Source organism: Bison bison, unplaced genomic scaffold (genome assembly GCF_000754665.1).
Source record: "Bison bison bison isolate TAMUID 2011002044 unplaced genomic scaffold, Bison_UMD1.0 scf7180017864390, whole genome shotgun sequence".
Classification (NCBI taxonomy): domain Eukaryota; kingdom Metazoa; phylum Chordata; class Mammalia; order Artiodactyla; family Bovidae; genus Bison; species Bison bison.
The window spans coordinates 243,459-259,090 of NW_011494962.1; the positions used below are offsets into that span (position 1 = coordinate 243,459).

Here is a 15,632-nt window from a genome sequence, read left to right on the forward strand (position 1 = left end):
AGACTCTGATACTGGCAGGGATTGGGGGCAAGAGGAGAAGGGGACGACAGAGGATGAGATGGCTGGATGGCATCACTGACTCAATGGTCATGAGTCTGAGTGAACTCCGGGAGTTGGTGATGGTCAGGGAGGCCTAGCGTGCTGTGATTCATGGGGTCGCAAATAGTCGGACAGGACTGTGTGACTGATCTGATTTGATCTGATCTGATATACAGTATCACATCGTGTGCAAACAGTAAGAGTTTTACTTTCTCTTTTCTGATCTGGATTTCTTTTATTTCTTTTTCTTTTCTGATTACTATAGCCAGGACTTCTAGGACTATGTTGAATAATAATGGTGAAAGTGGACACCCATGTCTTGTTCCTGATCTTAGGCGGAATGGTGTCAGTTTTTCACCATTGAGAATAATGTTTGCTATAGGCTTATCATATATGGCCTTTACAATGTTGAGGTGGTTCCATCTATGCTCGTTTTTTGAAGATTTTTAGTCATAAATGGGTGTTAATTTTGTCAAAGGCTTTTTCTGCATCTATTGAGATTATCATATGGTTTTTAATCTTTCAATTTGTTAATGCAGTGTATCACATTGATTGATTTGCATATCTTGAAGAATCCTTACATTCCTGGAATAAACCCAACTTGATCATGGTGTATGAGCTTTTGATGTGTTGCTGAATTCTGTTTGTTAAAATTTTTTTGAGGATTTTTGCATCTATATTCATCAATGATTTTGGTCTATAGTTTTCTTTTTGTGTGCTGTCTTTGTCTGTTCTTGGTATCAGGGTGATGATGGCCTCGTGGAAGGAGTTTGGAAGTGTTCCTTCCTCTGCAATTTTTTGAAATAATTTTAGAAAGATAGGCCTTAAATCTTCTCTAAATGTTTAGTAGAATTCTCCTGTGAAGCCATCTGGTCCTGGGGGGATTTTTGATCACAGCTTCAATTTCAGTGCTTGTAATTTGGGTGTTCATAATTTCTGTTTCTTCCTGGTTCAGTCTTGGGAGATTGAACTTTTCTAAGAATCTGTTAATTTCTTCTAGGTTATCCATTTTATTGCCATATAGTTGTTCATAATAGTCTCTTATAATCCTTTGTATTTCTGCATCGTCTGATGTAACCTCTCCTTTTTAATTTCTAATTTTGTTGATTTGATTCTTCTCTCTTTTTTTCTCAATGGGTCTGGCTGAAGGTTTGTCTATTTTGTTTATCTTCTCAAAGAACCAGCTTTCAGTTTTGTTAATCTTTACTATTGTTTCTGTCATTTCTTTTTCATTTATATCTGCTCAGAGCTTTATGATTTTTTTCCTTCTATTTTTTTTTTTTTGTTGTTGTTGTTGTTGTTCTTTTTCCGGTTGTTTTAGGTGTAAAGTTAGGTTGTCTATTCAATGTTTTTCTTGTTTCTTGAGGTAGGATTGTATTGCTATAAACTTCCCTCTTAGGACTGATTTTGCTGCATCCCATAGGTTTTGAGTTGTCATGTTTTCATTGCCATTTGTTTCTAGAAACTTTTTTATTTCCCTTTTGATTTCATCAGTAACCTGTTGGTTATTTAGAAACGTGTTGCTTAACCTCCATGTGTTTGTGTTTCTTACAGTTTTTTTCTTGTAATTGATATCTAGTCTCATAGTGTTGTGGTTGAAGAAAATGCTTGATACGATTTCAATTTTCTTAAATTTACTGAGGTTTGATTTCACCCAATTGTGGTCTATCCTAGAGAATATTCCATGTGCATTTGAGAAGAAGGTGTATTCTTCTGCATTTGGATGGAATGTCCTGAAGATATCAATGAGATCCATCTCATCTAATGTATCATTTAAGACTTGTGTTTCCTTATTAATTTTATGTTTTTATGATCTGTCCATTGGTGTGAGTGGGGTGTTAAAGCCTCCTACTATTATTGTGTTACTGTCAATTTCTCCATTTATGTCTGTTAGTATTTGTCTTATGTATTGAGGTGCTCCTATGTTGGGTGCATAGATATTTACAATTGCTATCTCCTCCTCTTGGATTGATCCCTTGATCATTATGTAGTGTCCTTTCTTATCTCTTGTAATCTTCTTTATTTTAAGGTCTATTTTGTCTGATATGAGGATTCCTACTCCAGCTTTTTTTTTTTTTTTGCTTCCCATTTGCATGGAATGTATTTTTCCATCCTTCACTTTCAGTGTATACTTGTCTTTAGGTCTGAAGTGGGTTTCTTGTAGACAGCATATATAGGGTTCTTGTTTTTGTATCCATTCAGCCAGTCTGTATCTTTTGGTTGGAATATTTAATCAATTTACATTTAAAGTAATTATTGGTATATATGTTCCTATTGCCATTTTCTTAATTGTTTGGGGTCGATTTTGTAGATCTTTTTTCTTCTTTTGTATTTATTGACTATATAAGTCCATTTAACATTTGTTGTAAAGCTGGTTTGGTAGTACTGAATTCTCTTAACTTTTGCTTGTCTGAAAAGCTTTTTATTTCTCCATAAACTTTGAAGGAGATCCTTGCTTGGTACAGTAATCTTGGTTGTAGATTTCTCCCTTTCAGTACTTTAAATATATCCTGCCATTCCCTTCTGGCCTGCACAGTTTCTACTGAAAGATCAGCTGCTCAGTGTATGGGATTTCCCTTGTATGTTACTTGTTCCTTCTCCCTTGCTGCTTCTAATATTCTTTCATTGTGTTTAGTCTTTGTTAGTTTGATTAGTATGTGTCTTGGTGTGTTTCTCCTTGGGTTTTTCCTGTACGGGACTCTTTGTGCCTCTTGGACTTGATTGACTATTTCTTTTTCCATGTTGGGGAAATTTTCAACTATAATCTCTTAAAAATTTTTCTCATACCCTTTCTTTTTCTCTTCTTCTTCTGGGACCCCTATTATTCGAATGTTGGTGCATTTGATATTGTCCCAGAGGTCTCTGAGACTATCCTCAGTTCTTTTCACTCTTTTTACTTTATTCTGCTCCTCAGAAGTTATTTCCACCATTTTCTCTTTCATCTCACTGATTCGTTCTTCTGCTTCAGATATTTTGCTATTGATTCCTTCTAGAGTATTTTTAATTTCAGCAATTGTGTTGTTTGTCTCTGCATATTTATTCTTTAATTCTTCTAGGCCTTTGTTAGTTGATTCTTGCATTTTCTCCACTTTGCTTTCAAGGTTTTTGATCATCTATACTATCATTATTCTGAATTCTTTCTCAGGTAGTTTGGCTATTTCCTTTTCATTTATTTGGATTTCTGTTTTTCTAGTTTGTTCCTTCCTTTGTGTAGTATTTCTCTGCCTTTTCATTATTATTTTTTTTTAAACTCACTGGGTTTGAGATATATTTCTCCCAGGCTTCAAGGTTGAATTCTTTCTTCCTTTTGGTTTCTTCCCTCTAAGATTGGTCCAGTGGTTTTTGTAAGCTTCTTTTAGGGTGAGGTTTGTGCTGAATTCTTGTTTGTTTGTTTTTCCTCTGATGGGAAAGGCTGAGTGAGGTGGTGATCCTGTCTGCTGATGATTGGGGTTGTATTTTTGTTTTACTTGTTGTTTAGATGAGGTGTCCTGCACCAGGATGGTATTGGTGGTTGGGTGATGCTGGGTCTTGTATTCCAGTGGTTTCCTTTGTGTGAGTTCTCACTATTTGATACCCCAAGGGTTAGTTCTCTGGAGTCAGTGCTCCCACTCCAAAGGCTCAGGGGTTGATCTCTGGTTAGGAACGAAGATTTTGCAACTGGTTTGTTATGATATTAAGTGAGATTAAAACAAATAACCAAAAATGAGAAACCAAATATGAACCCCAAATGGCAGTAAAAATGCAAATAATAATTAAATTAATGGAATATACACATATACATATACACCAATAAGCAAAATCAAACAGTTCAACAAAAATAAAGTACAATAGATTGACCCAGTAAACACAGGAAAGCAAAAATTATATTTACCAGTTAAGAACAAAACTAAAGCAAAAACTGGAAAACAATACTAAAGCAAGGTGTCAAGTGGGGAATAAAGCAATGAAAACAAAATAACAAATATGTTGAGAGGAAAGGAAAGAAAGAAAAGAAAGAATAGATATGCAAAGTTAATAGAGGTAGATGAAGAAGATTTACATACATTAAAGATTAACTGCAAGGGGGAAAGAACATTAAGAAAAGCAAAAAAAAGGAATAAATGTAGAAAAAATATAATAAATTAAAAAAAATTAAAACAAAATTATGAAAAAGAAAAAAGGAAAAAAAAATAAACAGAAGAAGATAGAAGAAAGGGAAAAAGGAAAACTCGACAGAACTTCAAAAGTCCAACATAGAGGCAGAGGTTTATAACAAAAAAAATGTGACTGAATAAACACATACACACCCATAAGCAAAATCAAAACTGTCCAACAAAAATAAAAAGTACAATAGAATGATCTGGCAAACAAGTGGAACCAAAAATTATGTCTACCAGAACAAAAATAACTAAAGCACTAACTGGAAAACAAAACTAAAGCAAGGTGTCAATTGTGGAATAAAACAATGAAAATAAAACTAACAAATATGTTGAGAGGAAAGGAAAGAATAAAAGAAAGAAAAAAATAGATATGAAAAGTTAAATAGAGGTAGATAAAGAAGATTTATATACATTAATGATTAACTGCAAGGGGAACAGTACAGTAGGAAAAGCAAACAAAGGAATAAATGTAGAAAAAATAATAATAGGTTTAAAAAGTTATAATTAAAAAAAGAGGGGGGAAAAAAAGGAAAACTCCCTAGAATTTTATAACAGAGGTTTATAACAACAATAAAAATGTGATTGAGAAAAAAAAAAAAAGCTCAGAATCTTAATTAGATTTCATAGTGCCAATAAAATCGACAACTGGGGGCGGGGAGTGTGGGAGCAGGAAAAAAAAAAGAAAAAAAATCCTAAAGAATCTAAAGAACAAGTCAAAATATAAGAATAATAAATGTTTTTCTTAAGCCACAGCTGTCAGAGTCTTTTCCCTCACTGGGAGTTACAGTCCACCTCACCTCCCCAGGATGTCCTCCAATACTGTCCTTCATCTCTGAACCTACTGTGGGGGCAGCTCAGATTCTAATCTGGTCCTCCTCCTGTGTGTTCTTATCTCCAATGTCCACAGCTATCAGAACTAGTGCATTTTCTTTTGTGGGAGTTCTCAATGACCTTTTATATATTCCATAGACACAGGGTCTGCCTAGTTGATCATGTGGATTTAATCTGCAACTTGTACAGCTGGTGAGAAGGCTTTTGGGTCTTCTTCTTTAGCCACACTGCCCCTGTGTTTCAATTGTGGCTTTATTTCCACATCTGCATGTGGGTCGTCTACTGGGGTTTGCTCCTGAGGCTGCCCTGGAGGACTTAGGTTTGCCCCTGTGAGGGCCAGGTGTGGAAGTGGTGCAGCTGCTTGAGCCCACGGGTTCTGGCAGTGCCAGGTATTCAGGGGAGTTGGCAGCTAGGGCAGCAGGAAACACAGTGCTTTAGATGGGTATGGCAACCAGTATTGGCCAATGTGCTCCAGTATTTTTGCCTGGAAAGCCCCCCTTCCTGACAGAGAAGCCTAGCAGGCGACAGTCTACAGGGTCACATAGGGTCGAACACAACAGAAGTGACCCTGAGCGAATAGGTGCAATACTCTTTTGCCTGTGGCAGCTCTGCCCCAGTGAGAGTTGAGCCTGAAGGTGGCGCAGTTGCTTAGCTTGCAGGGACCCTGACAACGACAACTGTGCAAGGACACAGACTGCCTCCACCACGGGAGTTATGGCCCTATCAGAGTCTTTTTTTCTGAGCCTCTTGTGGCTGACGATCAGAAGGCCTCTTTGGCCAGTCTTTCTCTGTAGCTCAACCCATTTAGGCACCTACAAGGTTTCCTTGCCTGGGGTCCTTCTCTGTTGTTCGGCGAGTCAGGCACATAGAGGGCCCCCCCTGGCTGGGGTCCTACTCTGCAGACCGGCAAGTCAGGCATTTAAGGGGCACCCAGGGTGGGGTATTACTCTGTAGTACAGTGCATCAGGTGTTTGATGGGCCCGCCTCTCTATTGGTCAGCTGCTGATGCTGGTGTGTGGGGGAAGAGAGACTATGGTGATGGCTCCACCCAGTCTTACACTCACATCTTTAATTCACTTTGCACTAACTTTGTTTATGAAGTAAGGCAGCGGTTCAGCTTCACTACCTTTCATGTGGCTGTCCAATTATCCCCACACCATTTACTGAAGAGATTGTCCCTTCCTTTGGGGTATTCCTTGTTCCTCTGTCATGAATTAATTGACCGTATACATGTGGCTTTATTTCTGAGATCTCTATTGTGTTCCATTGATCTATATGTCTGTTTTTATGCCAGTATGATACTGTTTTGATTACTATAACTTTGTAATAAATTTTGAAATCAGAGAGAATCATGCCTTCAGTTCTGTTCTTTCTCAGTTTCTTTGGCTACTCTACATCTTCTGTGTTTCCATACAAATTTTAGGATTTTTTTTGTTGTTCTATTTCTGAAAAATGCCATTGCAATTTTAACAGAAGTTACATTGAATCTCCAGGTAGCTTTGAGTAGGAGGGACATTTTAACAATATTTATTCTTTCAATGTATAAGCATGGGATGTCTTTCCTTTTATTTGTGTTATTTTATTTCTTTCATCAATGTCTTATAGTTTTCAGTGTATAGGTCTTTCAGTTCCTTGGTTAAATTTATTCCTAGGTATTTTATTCGTTATGATACAATTATAAATGTGATTGTTTTCTTAATTTCTCTTCCTGATAATTTGTTATTAGCATATAGAAATGCAACATATTTCTGTATATTGATTTTATATCCTGCAACTGTACTGAATTCATTTATTAGTCCTACAGCTTTTTTGGTGGAATCTTTAGGGTTTTCTGTATATAATATCATGTCATCTGCAATAGTGTAAGTTTTACTTCTTCCTTTCCAATATGAATACATTTTCTTTCTTATCAGTTGGGCTTTCCAGGTGGCTCAGTGGTAAAGAATCTGCCCACCAAAGCAGGAAGCGTGGGTTTGATCCCTGGTGGGGAAGATCCCCTAAAGAAGGAAATAGTAACCTGCTCCACTATTCTTGCCTGGGAAATCCCGTGGACAGAAGAGCCTGGTGGGCTACAGTACATGGGGTTGCAAAAAGAGATGGACACGACTTAGCAACTAAACAATAACAACAAATTTATTAATTATTAATGTTAAGAGTTGCTCTCCATGTCCTGAAAACGATAAACAGGAAAACTTTCCTAATAATGCCTTTCCTAAGAATAACTTTTTTGAACGGCTCCCTCTGCTGGATAGAGTCTGCACTGCTTATTGTTGTCAGACACAATGCTGGGACAATCTAGGCACAGCACAAGCAAGTTCCTAGAAATATCTGGAATTTTCCGGGAAATAAGATTTCCTGAAACCACTGTTAGCTGCGTTGTGAGGGGGAGTGGAGAGAGAGTTGTTCTGTATTCCCAACACTGCAGACCTCTTCTGTTAACATTTCAACACTAATTATAAAGGAATGAGGTCTTGAAAACTAGAATGGGGACATATGGGAAGATTCCAAACAAACTAGGGATATGGAACTCTAACTCCTATCGAGCTCTTTTTACCATTAGAAGAACCCCTGGGGCCCATGTGTGAGAAGGTTAACCTTATTTTGCCTGAAGAGACTGTAAATGGCCTCCGTTAAGTGGAAGAGTCCTGGGTGAGTGAACAGAATGATAACTTGAATCAACAAAACATCATCCCTTCAGTCAACTCCTAGACATGAGCTGGTTTATAGAGCCAGAATCTCCTCGTCCCTTGAGGAAGTGCCCTGCTAAACTGACAGACTTCTTATAGTTAATCTTTTCCCCATGTTTCCCCAAAGAGATCTGTGACCATTCACCTATGTGACTATGATTTGAAGAATCAGACTTTGGGAGAGTTATGGAAACACCGACTCTGACTGACATTAATTTCAGGAGACCCAAGACATCACTAGCCAGAGTAAGTCAGTAGATCAGTATAAGAAGTGAGTTCTGTGACTGACTAGACAGTGAGTTCAATGGGTTGTAGAATCAATCATGTGGTTTTTCCCCTGGTTCTCAGCAGGGACATGAGAGCGAGGGACCAGAAAGTGTGGGATCCGGCATGGATGGAGAGGGGAGACTTGAGACCATCAAAGTCAGAGTCCAAAAGAGCCTTGGGCAAGAAAAAAAAATCACACCTGGAGTGTGATGCACATTTATTTCTCTAGATGTTACCATTCCAGTATCAGTTTTTGCTAATATCTGTGAAAGACATCAATTAGATAAGGGAAATCTAGGCTCAGCCTCTAGCAGATTCTACATTGGTCCTGCAGTCTTCACACTTTTCTACCTCTATTATGTAAACTCAGAGAGACAATGAAGATGGGAACTCTTAGAGAATAGTAGGATATCATTCTTCTCAGAGGACAGATTGCACTAGGAAGGAGCAGCATGGATAGAAGCTCTCAGACCTTCCAGCTAAGTATGGTTTTGGGCTCCAGAATAAAATCCTAAACACAATGATTCAATGGCTATTATTTATTATAAGAATTCAGAACACTTGAAGAATGAGAGAACTTTATCCATGTTAATCAGTCACTCACCCATATCAAATATAATCAAAGGTAGAAGTTGACTTGGAATATTGGCACAAGTGTTTTAATTTTATTATATTTTTGATTCCTAATTGAGAAAAAACAAAAACTGGACTCCATACAGAATTATTGTGAGTTTCACATGGGATACTAGATATGTGTATGATTTCTTTGTGTATTATTAAGCAACTCATACACACATTGTATACACATCTTACTCTTTTGATGTTGATCATTTGGCCTTGTATACTAAAGACTGGAGATACCAAAATCTAATCTCTCAAGGGATTTTCCCTAGGAGTATGTTCTACTCAGCCTCACATAAGACAGTCTTGAACACTTGTAATAGATTCTCTTCGTTTTCAGTCTTTGAGAGCTTGACCCAAGATTGGCTTTCTTTTCTGAAAAGGTAATGAACTGACTTTTATTCTTTCCTGTATCCTTCTTCAACACACGAGGTATGAAGCTCCAGAGCCCGAGCACAGTTTGCATTGACACTGAGTAGGGGAAACCACAGGCAGGGCCATATGAAGAAAGTCCTCAGTTGAGAGTAAAAGGGATGAGGGAAGTTGGGGATATGGGGAAAATGACCAGATCCTCCTGTTCCTGTTCTGCTTATGGCTGGAGCCTATATCTTCTGTTTCTTGCAGCCACGAGAACAAACTCTATCTTAAGGGACACTGTCAGCAACTCTTTTGTAGCAATGGTGGCAGCTGGCTGCTGCGTGAGGAACTTGTGGGGAATGTGTCTTCCTCTTTGTCCTCTTTAGTTTCCTCAGCTCTATGGTTTTAGCTTTCTGTAGCTCTGGTATCCCCTTTTTTTTCTGGCAAATACTCCATAGTCACCTTTCCAATCACTAACCACAAGTCCACTAACTCCAATCACTAACCACGCCCTGCTAAGCACTGTCTATTTCTGGTCTTTTTGCCCCCTCTTTCCCTGATAGCTCTAAAAAAGCTCTTCTCATTGGTTCTGATCTATTCTCCCTCACATCTCCCATCTTCTTATTTTTGTCACAACTTCACACTGGGTTCCAGTGATGTGAGTAAAAGGACCCATTGTCTCCTCTTTCCCTGAGAGCTCTATACAGGCTCTTCTCACTGGTTCCTATCTCAGTTCTGATCTATTCTTTATCACATCTCCCATCTACTTATTTTGTCATAGCTTCACACTGGATCCTTTTACTCACATCATTGGGTATCTCCCTATTACCAGACACCATTCTGACATTGGTCAACATGTATTAACACATCAATTTCCTCATGTCCAACCAATGGTCTTATATCCTGTCTTGAGTCTTCTTGGCCACTGGGTTCTGCTAATCTTTCAAGTGTTCTTTGTTGACTTTTATCCTTGTCTTATGAACACTACTGTGTCCCTAAAATGAAACAATTTTGTTGTTGTTGTTGTTGGGATGTAGTGCCAACATGTTATTGCTGTTCAGTTGCTAAGTCATGTCTGACCCTTTGCGACCTCATGAACTGCAGCACACAAGGCTCCTCTTCCTTTACTATCTCCCTTAGTTTGCTCAGACTCATGTCCATTGAGTCAGGGATGCCATCCAACCATTTCATCCTCTGTTGCCCCCTTTTCCTCTTGCCTCAGTTTTTCCCAGCATCAGTGCCAACATGCCACAGTTTAAATGCTTTGCTCACCAGTTTATACACAATGTTCAACTCAGCACATATAAGGTGGTTTGTGTTACATATGATATGCAAGAAAACTTGTACAGATATCATCACCTGTGAGCATAAACATCACAAGAAAGTTTGTCTCTGAAGCACTTAAAGTCCTTTGTTATTTATAAGATTCTGTTTCCATATCAGTCGTACAAGCAGACAAGTACTTGGGTTTTCAGTTGGCTTTTAATGATGTAGCAATTAAACCTCTGTTATCTCAGTCTGCTTCTTTCCCCCCCTCTTCTCCCCAACCACATATCAGCATTTTTACTTCTATGGTCTCTTAGGGAAAACTCAATACAATATATATATATATATATATATATTTGTAGTTATTATGTAGTAGGTAATTTAAGAGGCAGTAGAAATATAAAAACAGTGATTGGACCCTCATGTTATTTACAGTCAAGTGAGGGCAGAGGATATGAATCAAATATTCATTCAAAAGACTGGTATAATTAAGACTAAAAATGTAATAGGTGCTGGGGAGGGGAATGTAATGTCAAAATATTCAACCCTGTCCTGGAGCTCAAGGGAAAATTCTTAAAAACTGAGCAGAGATGCAGAGAATGTTTGGGAGGTAACTTGATGGAGGAGAGAGGAAAGAATTCCAGGTCCAGAGAGCAAATTCTGTTAAGGCAAAGTGGTGAAATGTATTATGAGTTCCAAAAGCTAGTTCAATGAAGTTGTGGTCCTGAGAGTTTGGGTAAGTTTGGTGTGCATGCTCAGTCATGTCTGAATCTTTGAGACCCCATGGACTGTAGCCCACCAGGCTCCTCTGTCCATGGAATTTTCCAGGCAAGAATACTGGGGTGGCTGCCATTTCCTACTCCAAGGAATCTTCTCAACCCAAGAATCAAACCCGTGTCTTTTGCATCTCCCCTATTGTGAGGCAGATTCTTTATCACTGGGCTACCTGGGAAGCCCAGGTGGAGGAAGAGACAATAAAGAAAGATTAGACCTGATAGGGATTGTTAGGCTTTGTTATGGAATTTGGTATTATTACAAGGAAGATAATGAGGTGTTTTTTAAAGGGAAAAATTGCATTGTCAGTATTTATTTTTAAAATGTCACAGAATTCATGGTAGAGAATAATTGAAATGGAGTGAAGATGTTATTAAAGCTATTTAATTATTTTAGTGTCTTTGTGTTAAGATCATGAAAGTGGTGCTAAAGAGAGGAGGACATGTTTGAGAGATATTTCTGCTGTTTTTCAGTTGCTCAGTCGTGTTCCATTCTTTGTGACCCCATTAACTGCAGCATGCCAGGCTTTCCTGTACTTCACCAGAGATATTTAGTTAAAAATAAATAAAACTTGGTATTTTTCCTGGTGGCTCAGAGGGTAAAGAGTCTGTCTGCAGTGCGGGACACCCGGGTTCAATCCCTGGGTTGGGGAGAGCCTCTGGAGAAGGAAATGGCAACCCACTCCAATATTCTTGCCTGGAAAATCCCATGGACAGAGGAGTCTCATGGGCTATGATCCACGGGGTCGCAAAGAGTCAGACATGACTGAGCGACTAACACACACACAAATAAAACTTGGTGATATGAGATGAAGGTGGAGAGCAGCCTAGAGGTATGCATGTGAGAGAGAGTAATATCAAGATGAGATGGTTGGATAACATCACTGATTCAAGAGACATGATTTTGAACAAACTCCAGGAGATAGTGAAGAGCAGGGATGCCTGGTATGCTGCAGTTCATGGGGTTGCAGAGTCGGACACGATTTAGTAACTGAACAACAACAACAAGTGGTTTTTAGATGGCATAATTGTCTTGTATGGCATATCCTTTACTGAGATATGGAGTGCTGGAAGATGGTTCCTTTTATGATGAAATTTAGTGGACTACTGTTGTAAGTTGAGTTGGAAGTACCTTTGGGGTTTTATACTTGCTGTGTTAAATAGCCGGTAGAGTATACAGGTCTGATGATCAGAGAATGATCTGAACGGCAGATATGACTTTGATGTGCACTGCTTTGTATGTGGTAGTTGAAACTGTGAGAATGTAAGAAATTAACTAAGGATATCAAGTTAAGCTAAGTGAAAGTGTGAATCACTCAGTCTGAAGATACAGAAAAGATAAAGGCTAAAATTAAAAAAATACTGGCACGATGAGATGGATGATTGAATCACCACATCATTCAGATGTAAAAATATATTCATCACGTACACTCATTTTCTAAAATATTTTATTTTGTGTATCTCCCTTTCCACACTTCTGAGAATAGTGCTATAAAACACACACACACACACACAGCCCTCTGAGCTTTCTTATGATCTGAACTCAAACTTCATGTGGTGTCTCTTAGTCAGACAAATAGAGACTTATTTTCTGCCAAGTGGATTATAGTTGACAAATCCATGGATAACTTTTCTGACAATCTTCTTTGGTTATCTCGGTAGAAGACACCCAGGCACATTTCATACTCCGGGTTTCTCGTTGATTTGAAAACCTACAGAAAGAAAGCAGATGGTTTTCTTTACATCAGCCATGAGTATAGGCATATGGCCAGAGGCTTACAAGGACTTCAGAAAATGTTTTCTATTTTTTTAAATAAAGAGTAAACTCATTAAAACTATTTAAATACACAACCATATGATAGGCAAAGCAATCCTTCCCACTTTATGTTAATTTCTCAAACGTCTCTCCAGAGAAGTTAATAGTTCATTTTTGTTGTTTAGTCTCTCAGTTGTGTCTGACTCTTTGTGACCATATAGACCATAACCTGCCAGACTCCTCTGTCCATGGCAAGAATACTGGAGTAGGTTGTCATTTCATTCTCCAGGGGGTCTTCCTGACCCAGGGATTGAACCTGCATCTCTTGCATTGCAGGCAGATTCTTTACCACTGAGCCACAAGGGAAGCCCTGATAGTTCATTAAAGAGAGCTAAAACATCACCTCTGACTTTTTTTTAGTCCATTCTGAGCAGTGTGTGGGATCCTAGTTCCCCATGATAGGAGATGGGTTTGAATCCATGCTGCCTGAATTGGGAATGCGGAGTCTTAACCACTGGAACGTCAGGGAAGTCCCTCAGCTCTGACACTTTTATTGCTTAAAAATTGATCACTATAAGAAGTGAGCAGAAAGTTATGCTCTGTAAAACAAACATGTGCACTCATAAAAGAGTTTATACTTGCTAATTTACCTTTTATATAAAAAGCTAAAATCAGGCAACAGGGCAATCCTGTTTCATACATAAGTTTTCTGAGTGGATGGAGGGAGATTTCTTTCTCAACTTTCTGTGTGAATCATTTTATAGAAATATTTATCAGACTGTAGCAGTCAGGAAATTTATACCCATTAGATCACTTCAAAGCCAGTGATGTCATATGTCTCTTTCTTGTCACATACAACATGGGATTAAAAACCACAAAAAGAAAAAATGCAAAAGAAATGCAAAAGACTTACAGCTGAGGGTCAAAAGTGCTGTTGTCCAACCAGGTCCATAATTTCCCTCCAGGAGGAATCCTCAAACCAACCCAAAATGAATCATATATATTTTGCCATAGGAAAGTCTAAAAAGAATAGAAAATGTTGTATGAAATCAAGTGATTCTTACAGATGCAAGATAAAATACCACAGGAGCACCTTCTATGTGGCTAGCACTGCACTAGAAGCTAGGAATGAACAGGTAAGACAGGCTTCACGTTTTCAAATAGATCACAGTGGAGGGGAAATCCACAGTAATGCAATGGGATAAAAGCCAAAGAAAAATTACTAAATGTCTATCAACAAATGAATGGATAAAGATGTGGCACATATATACAATGGAATATTACTCAGCCATAAAAAAGAATGAAATTTTATCATTCGTCATACAGAGTGAAGTAAGGCAGAAAGAGAAAAACAAATATCATGTTAACACACACACATATATAAGGAATCTAAACATAAATTTAAAAAAAAATCTAGATGTACCTATTTGCAAGGCAGGAATGCAGACATAGAGTAAGAACATGTGAACACAAGAAGACAGGGAGAGTGGGAAAAATTGGGAGATTGGGATATATATATATATATTACCATGTGCAAAATAGATAGCTAGTGGGAAGCTGTTGTATAGCACAGGGAGCTCAGCTCAGTGCTCTGTGATGACCTAAAGGGGTATTACGGCAGAGTGGGAGGGAGGATCAAGAGGGAGGGAATATATGTACACCAATTATACTCCAATATAAAAACATAAACTGAGACTGCAAAGAAAAAAAGAACTATTATGGACAGTGTTAGTAGACACCAAGGCTGTGGCGTCAGGCTGCAGCTACTATTACTACTACACATCTTTGCACAGTTATTTATTCTTTTTATTTCTGCATTTTTCCAGTCACTAAAACTCTGACTATGATAATATTCATACCTATCTCAAAGAACTGTTATTGTTTTGTTAATAAGTAATATTAAACACGGCTTGGCCCATAATGAATGCTTCTTGCCTAAATAATAGTGATTATTACTGAATACAAGTATTAAACAATAATCTAGAAGCAAGAAAACACACAGGAAAAACACACAGAAAGAAAGTAGTCTCTGAGCTGATGGAGCACATATTGTTTATAAGTTTTTTTTTTTTTCTTTTATAATGCCTTTAATAAACTGATTTTATAAGTATTAGGTGATACCTTATGTGACTATTATTCCATAGATATTTCCTGCATATGGTGATAAGAGTGTACATTACTGGAAAGATTTAGCTTCATCTCTATTAATCACAAAGTTTTATTGGGGTTACTGCTGAATGGTTAATAATGTAAGAACCTTTCTCTCTCTATATATATAAGGTAATTAAATAGCTAGCCAGTTGAAATAATCACTGTAGCATTAAAGCACTCGCAGGATTGTCTGGAAAAAACTGCTTTGCAGCTAACAAAATATAGCCAGATATTTTTGTATGCTTATTATGTAAGTACTTTTCTAAGTACTTTACCTGTATTGAATCATTTCATCTTTACACCAAATCCATGAGAGAAGGAAGTATGTTATCTCCAGTTTATAGGTAAGAAGTTAACTACACAGGGGATAAATAGCTGCTCTGAATGCACAAAGCTAGTATGAAAGAGCTCAGATGTGAATTTAGGCAGAATGACTTGAACTTTTATGCTTCTGGCCTATTATGATTCTGACTCTTAAAAAAAAAAATAGATGAAACACTTTCATATACTTCATTTAAAGCAGATCCACATGTTAAGGTGACAGATAACATCTACAAATAGTGGATCAACACCACCTGTGTTAGACTGCAAGACAAATTTAACTTTGAGCATTGTGACCCCATACTGTAGCCCAAGACTCCTCTGTCCATGGAAGTCCCCAGGCAATAATACTGGAGTGGGTTGTCATTTCCTTCTCCAGGGGATCTTCCCAACCCATGGATTGAACCCAGGTCTCCTGCATTGC

At 37.9% G+C, this 15,632-nt stretch overlaps 1 protein-coding gene across 2 annotated transcripts in view; it reads right to left on the reverse strand.

Annotated features, from left to right (window-relative positions):
- Positions 1-12,358: 12,358 nt before the first annotated feature.
- The window catches only part of LOC105002109 (killer cell lectin-like receptor subfamily B member 1B allele A), a 17,459-nt gene continuing 14,185 nt past the window's right edge, over positions 12,359-15,632 (reverse strand). Inside the window, exons 4-5 of one of the 2 annotated variants that reach the window (XM_010858594.1) lie at positions 13,650-13,756; positions 12,359-12,692 (exon numbers count right to left, since the gene is read on the reverse strand). In XM_010858594.1, the coding sequence (XP_010856896.1) occupies positions 12,584-12,692; positions 13,650-13,756 (216 nt within the window). In that variant the 3' untranslated portion in view covers positions 12,359-12,583. The remainder of the gene's footprint in view (positions 12,693-13,649; positions 13,757-15,632) is intronic. The other variant, XM_010858593.1, reaches the window with a different exon arrangement.